The 5,653-nt window shown below is 62.1% G+C and overlaps 2 protein-coding genes across 2 annotated transcripts in view; one reads left to right on the top strand and one right to left on the bottom strand.

Moving 5' to 3' along the window:
- Window positions 1-536, top strand: part of LOC129391716 (protein EOLA1-like) — a 1,739-nt gene extending 1,203 nt beyond the window's left edge. Inside the window, exon 2 of the mRNA XM_055081616.1 lies at window positions 264-536. Coding sequence (XP_054937591.1) covers window positions 264-531 — 268 coding nt within the window. The 3' untranslated portion in view covers window positions 532-536. The remainder of the gene's footprint in view (window positions 1-263) is intronic.
- A 1,380-nt stretch (window positions 537-1,916) lies between these two features.
- LOC112062403 (heat shock transcription factor, X-linked member 3-like) lies at window positions 1,917-3,255 on the bottom strand. Its single transcript, XM_024116718.3, has 2 exons — window positions 2,851-3,255; window positions 1,917-2,413 (listed from the first exon to the last, which is right to left on the bottom strand). The coding sequence occupies exons 1-2, from the start codon at window positions 3,253-3,255 to the stop codon at window positions 1,919-1,921; spliced, it is 900 nt and encodes a 299-aa protein (XP_023972486.1). The 3' UTR covers window positions 1,917-1,918.
- Between the last annotated feature and the right edge of the window lie 2,398 nt (window positions 3,256-5,653).

The raw sequence follows: 5,653 nt of genomic DNA, 5'->3' as shown, positions 1-5,653 counted from the left end.
GCGGCCGGGGGGGGGGGGGTGGGGCCCTCCCGACCTGTACCTGCCGCCTGCAGCGGTCGGGCTGGGGGGGCTGCCCGGGGCCCTGGTGGGGTCGTGGAGGACCAGGCCTCTCCTTTTCATGGCTCTCCCTCCCTCCCTCCCTCGGCCTCGCCCCGAATTCCCTGAACCGAGGGTGGCAGGTGGGAAATGCTCAGCCAGAGGGACCCAGTTCACCCCGGGTCCCCTCGATGACGTGGTCTCAGTCTCTAGCGGTCGTGACTTTGAATCGCCTTGTTCTCCATCTGTGTGCTTCTGTCTTTGTGCACAGGGCTGGTCGACATTGGGGACACTTTGCTGTGCCCAGAAAACTTAGGTCCCAACGAGGTCGCGGAGCTGGAGAATCAAGCCCTGCTGCCCAACCTGCGGCAGAAGTACCTGACCACGCTTGCCAACCCCCGCTGGCTGCTGCAGCCTGTCCCCGGGAGAGGCGGGAAGGACGTCTTCCAGGTGGACATCCCCGAACACCTGATCCCCTCTGGGCAGGAGGCCTGAGCAGACTGGGCTCTCGAGAGGAAGGTGACCGAGAGACCAGCTCATCGTGCCGCCGTCCACTCGCCTTCACGCCCTGGACGTGCACGTCTGGTTCGGTCTCGATCGGCCCTGCCCCGGGGAGCGCTGCCCGCTCCGTGCCGTTTGCGGAAGCGGACGTGCCCACCTGGTGCAGGGCCCGGGGCTGGGACTCTCCTCGTGCGATGCCGCTCTGGGCTCAGCGACAGAGTCGCGAGGACTTTGACCTTTAGGAAAAGGTGGCAGTGTCACTCGTCTTGGCCCTGCTGACTCTGGGTGGTTGAGAGAAATGTGTTCTGAGGGGACCGGTTAGCGTTTTCCCCCCTTTGTCCTGGTCAGAACTCCCAGACGTGTGGACCGCGTCTGGGGCACGAACGACGGGGGGAAAAGGCCGGGGGCGGGCCTCGTGCACGCGGGAGAGGACCGCAGGCCCGGAAACAGGGCGCGGTCCGTCCTTACAGGTGACCCTGGCCCTGTTGGAAAGCGTCCCTCGGCTCACGAAGCGTGTATGTGCGTTAGACGTGCTGCCCGGCCACTTCACGTCCGAAGACAGCCTCCTGAATACAGCTCTGACGGCAAAGTGAGAAGGGCTGGCGCTCACTTTGTGGAAGTCTCTTGCTTCTCGGTGGGGTTTGGGGCCATCTGCCAGCAAGCTTTCCAGGGGCTGTCACCTCTGAAGGTGCTGGGCTTTCCCCCAGGCGTCGGCTGGAAGGGCCCGCCTCTTCTGAGGCAGACGGCAGTGTGCACGGCTGCCTTGGTGGGTGGGACGGGCCTCCTTTCCGGCGGGCGTCTCGCGGAGGCCCCTGGACGGTGGGCTGGCCACACGCTCAGCTGCGGGTCAGAAACTTCTGGCATCATCGGGGGACCCGGGAGGAAGCCCCTTCTGCTTCAGGATGCGTGACTAAGGGAAGGTGACACCCCTGAGGTCGGGAGCCAGGCTGTGCTGCCTCCTGACTAGCAGGCCAGGCCCAGGGACCAGCCTGTCCGGGGCTGGACTCAGCGCTCCCTATAGCCACGTCCGCGGCTGGGCGTGGGACACGCTGCTGCTTCAGATGAAAGGGGACGGCGGGGACCAAAGCCTGCCGGGGGTGTGGGTTTCCAGCCTCGTCGGGCCCGTCCACTGAGATGTGTGAATGGTACGGACGGACAGACAGTTAGAAAGGACGCAAGACTCGCAATTCTCGTTCGATTCTTTATTTACTCCCGTGGACTTTGGCTTTTCTTTTTTAGAGGTAAAGATAAATTCTTGGTTATGAGATGGGGCTTTTTGTGTGTCCCCAGGGGCCTGCGCGCTCAGGGATCGCAGTTGTACTTGCACGGTTCACAGACAACACGCGTGCAATCCGAGGAGCCCTCCTGCTCCTCACCCACCTCAGGGACCCTGTTTGTGGACACGACTAAACGGGCCGCCGGCAGGAGGTAGAAACACCTGTAGTACAGACACACCTCCCAGGTCATAAGCTGAGTAAACCGTGGGGCTGGCGGGCACTTCCCTGGCGCCGTCCCTTCCGGCGGTAGCCGGGGGCCCAGCAGTGACATTCCGGGGAGTGCCCTCCCCGCTCGGGCCGCCCTGCTCACCGGCGGGATGGTTTTCCCTGGCCCGTCCCGCTCCACCGCTCGTAGAGCACGCGCCAGAGAACAGGGAAGACCGGGAACCGCTGGGCCCCTGAGCCCTCGGGGCTTCCTTCTGGGGGCTGGAATCGTCGTCATGGATTTGCGGGGAGCATCTGGTAGCAGCCTCTGGCTTCTCTCTCTTTGGGGCTGTTGCGCTGGTCCCGGGCTGAGCAGTTGCCCCCGGGTTGACTTTTCTCTGAATGTTCTCGATGAGCAGAGGCTTGTCTCTCTGGAAGTTGGAGTTGCGGTAGATCTGAAATGAAACGAATCACTTTAGCCATCCTGGGAGAAAATACCCATTCCTCCCCACCGCCCCGCCACCCCCCGTCCATCATAATGGTCTTATCTGACTATGGGGAAAAGGTCTCTTTAAGTTCCTGGCAGGTTATTCCGCCCTAGAGTGTGCGCTCCCTAGAGCTCCCCGAGGCGAGCCTCGGTCGAGGTGTTACTGTCGCTACCTGACATCTCGTGGCCTCTCGAGAGGGTCTGTAGGCACACCTGCAGGTTCTCTCTAAGGGGCTGCGGCGGAATACCACAGGCTCTACTTTCTCATCTTTCCTTAACTACCTTCTCACGTGAGGAAAGTTATTCTCGCAAATGAAACCCGTTCAGCACGTGGCCCATCTGGCCTCCCCGCAAGGTGTTCGAATAACAAGAGAACATGGGCAACGGAAGGGCTTTCTACTTTACCATCAGCCTCTTCTCCCCTGGAGAGCGGCTGGTCAGGCATATTTTGCTGAATCCGTACAGGTTCAGTTGGCGGATGAAAGACTTCAAGCTGTCTGTTTTGAAAATCTTGTCTGCGCCTCTGCGGTGAAGAACCTCCGTCTGGAAGAGGTCTGCCTCGATGATCACCATGTCTCCCTCGTCATTCCAGCGCACAGAGGTGAAGGCGGGATCCTCCACCATCCTCCAGAGCTTTCTTGGGAAGGAGAGCTCAAGGATACTCTTGTTGGCCACGCTGTTGTTTGGGCCCTGTGGTGGCGGGTTGTCTTGGGAGCCAGGATCTGGGCTCTCGGCTTGGTCACCCTGCTTCTCCGAACTCTCCCTTGAATCCACGTTTGGATCCGGGGATGCACGAGAGGGGACCCACATTGCTGGCTCTGTGCCAGCCGATGGGCGCAGTGTGGCTGTAAAGAGCTCGGAGCCAGTCTAGATTGGGAGCATTCTCCACCCGAGACCGTATCACTGAACTCTCAAGGCAGAAATGCCTTGGACCAGAGCGGGGATGCCCAGTAAATGCTGTCCACAAGATTCTAGAATCTCGGTAGTGGGGCAACCAGCCACTTAAGTAGCAGTCTTCTTTATTGGTCACGTGATGTCACAAAGGTGGTCTGGAGAGGGAGCCCTGGCCAAGTGTGGGGGAGGCGATGGGGACGGGGTCCCCGGCGGGCGTCTGTCTTTTTTTCTAAAAGTCTCAAAAAGTATGGTTCAAGTTCCCGGGAAAGACTCCCGTCCGCCACCAGGCACCTTGTCTCAAGGGGCCAGGCCCCGGATCGGTTGAGAAACGTGATCCTGTCTCCACTCCCATCCCTTGAGGCTGGCTTCCGGTTTGCTCAAGGGCCAGGCCCTGGCGAGGCGTAGCTTGGCTGCCACTGAGACCACAGGGATCACGCGGGCCCCTGGCGACTGTCCCTCCCAGAAGATGGGGGTCCCTAGCGGGCTGGTTGGCCCAGCGTGAGTCGGTGCCCACCCCCTCATCCCCCTTCCGGCTCTGGTCGCGTGCAGCTGTTCCTGCCAGCTGGTCGGTCCCGCTCAGATGGGCCCAAACAAAGAGTCCTGACTTCCTGCCTCGCAGGTCAAGCTGTCCCCAGAGTCGGGCTGTGCGCGACCTCACATGCAACTCGAGTGTTCCCCAAGCACCTCAGACACAGCCCTGCCCACGATGCTGCGTGGGAGGGCATAGCCGCGTGCCCTCCGCTGGGCATCGAGCCTCCTTTGGAGCTCTGCCTGCCCCCAGACCGCATCCCTGTGCGGATCACAGAGGGACTGTCTTCGGCGTCCACTTCTTCCCGTAGAAGCCCTTCTCACGGCCCAAGAGCGCTCACTTTTGGAACAGCTGCGTGTGTCCTTTTCCCATCGCCTTCCCAGACCGTCGGACTCGGCCTCCCTGGAGGCTGCTTCGAAAGCCCTGTTTCCTTTCCGCGGTGGGGGGGTTTGGCTGCTGCTCCCCCGACCCTGGCCTCCCACGTCCACGTTGGGTCTCCGTGGCTACTTGCCCTTTGAAGGACTTGATTCGGGCCTTCAGCGTGTAGCCTGTCCCGTTGAAAGCAAGCATTTCACTGGTGCGCTCCCAGGCCAGCCCTGCTCTCCTTCCCCACGCCCGCCCCTGCCCCCCCTCCACCTCCACCCCCGGGGCCCTGTCGCGCTGTTACCTTGAGGATACGTAGGATGATTTTGTTTGCTTTCAGCTTAGACACTTTTGAACGGGCCTGCGTGACACGGACTCACTCCCAAGGAAATTTCCTACTTGCCGACCTAGCCGTGACCGGAGGAAGCCCCCGTCCACGTGCATTTGGAAATAGATGAGGGTCTGGGTGTCGGACGCGCCGAAACCCGAGTGAGAGTCGTCCGTCTTCACCGCAGGTGGGAGGATGGGATGGTGGGTTTGGTGATGCGCGTTCTCTGGCCGTTGTGGGCGACTTTGTCCTTCATAGTCACTGTGTAGGGGACAGAGTGGCACCTTGGAAAGGCCCGTCTGCGAGGATCCTAGGTCCCTGTCCCAGCTCTGCCACTAAGCAGGGTCACCTGCCCTCTGTGAGCGCCACCGCCCTATTTCTGAAAGGGGAGAGCTAAGAGGGTGTGGAAGAGGATCTCCCGAGGTGCCTTTCAGCCTGACGACTGGCACCCTGGATGGAGCTCCCAGGCCTGCATTAGGGCCTGCTCCCTGGTCTTTGTGCTTCTAAACTGGCTCACAAAGCATTCTTTCCGGTCGGTTCCTCCTGTAGGGACATGAGCTCGGAGGCTGCGAATTTCGGTGGAGGCCGTCGGTGGCTCCTCAGAAGGGGCCCGAAGGCTGGGGCCTCCTTGGCGAGCCTGCCTGTGCGGCCTTGCCTGCTGCCCCCCTCCTCGGGCCCTCCCTCGCCCCCTGGGTCCCGCAGGAGCTGCCTCCTTCCTGGTCCCGCTCCCTCCCAGGTGCCAGCCGGGCCCCGGCCGTGGGTTTGTGGGGCACCGTGGGGTCTTTCTCAGCCGGGTCTCGGGACCCTTCAGCTGGGCAGGCACTAGCCCTGGTGACGTCCAAGGCCTGCCTTTCCCAGCCTCGCCCTCCGGCCCCTGCCCTGGGCTTCCGCGCCCTGATGCCCCAGGCCCAGAGCCCCCCCCCAGCCGCTCCCCTCCCTCGCTGCCGCCAGGGTCTCGGGGTGTCTGCCGGCGTTGACTTCCCTCCAGTATCTGAGACGGCTCCTGGAGGGGCCTTATCCCAGTAGGCACTGGGGCCTTACAGTCAGTCCCAGGCAGTCTCAGTCCCTCCCTCCCCGTGGCTCAGCCATGAGCA

Source organism: Physeter macrocephalus, chromosome 21, assembly GCF_002837175.3.
Source record: "Physeter macrocephalus isolate SW-GA chromosome 21, ASM283717v5, whole genome shotgun sequence".
NCBI lineage: Eukaryota > Metazoa > Chordata > Mammalia > Artiodactyla > Physeteridae > Physeter > Physeter macrocephalus.
The sequence above is the reverse complement of the archived record's forward strand: the minus strand, read 5'-3'. Positions and strand labels throughout refer to the sequence as shown.

Bases quoted from the DNA above. Each gene is read 5' to 3' on its own strand.
- LOC112062403 (XM_024116718.3), bottom strand. From the start codon at position 3,255: ATGTGGGTCCCCTCTCGTGCATCCCCGGATCCAAACGTGGATTCAAGG. The intron at 2,414-2,850 runs GTAAAGTAGAAA...GTTTCATTTCAG, and splicing joins CAGGGGAGAAGAGGCTGATG to ATCTACCGCAACTCCAACTT.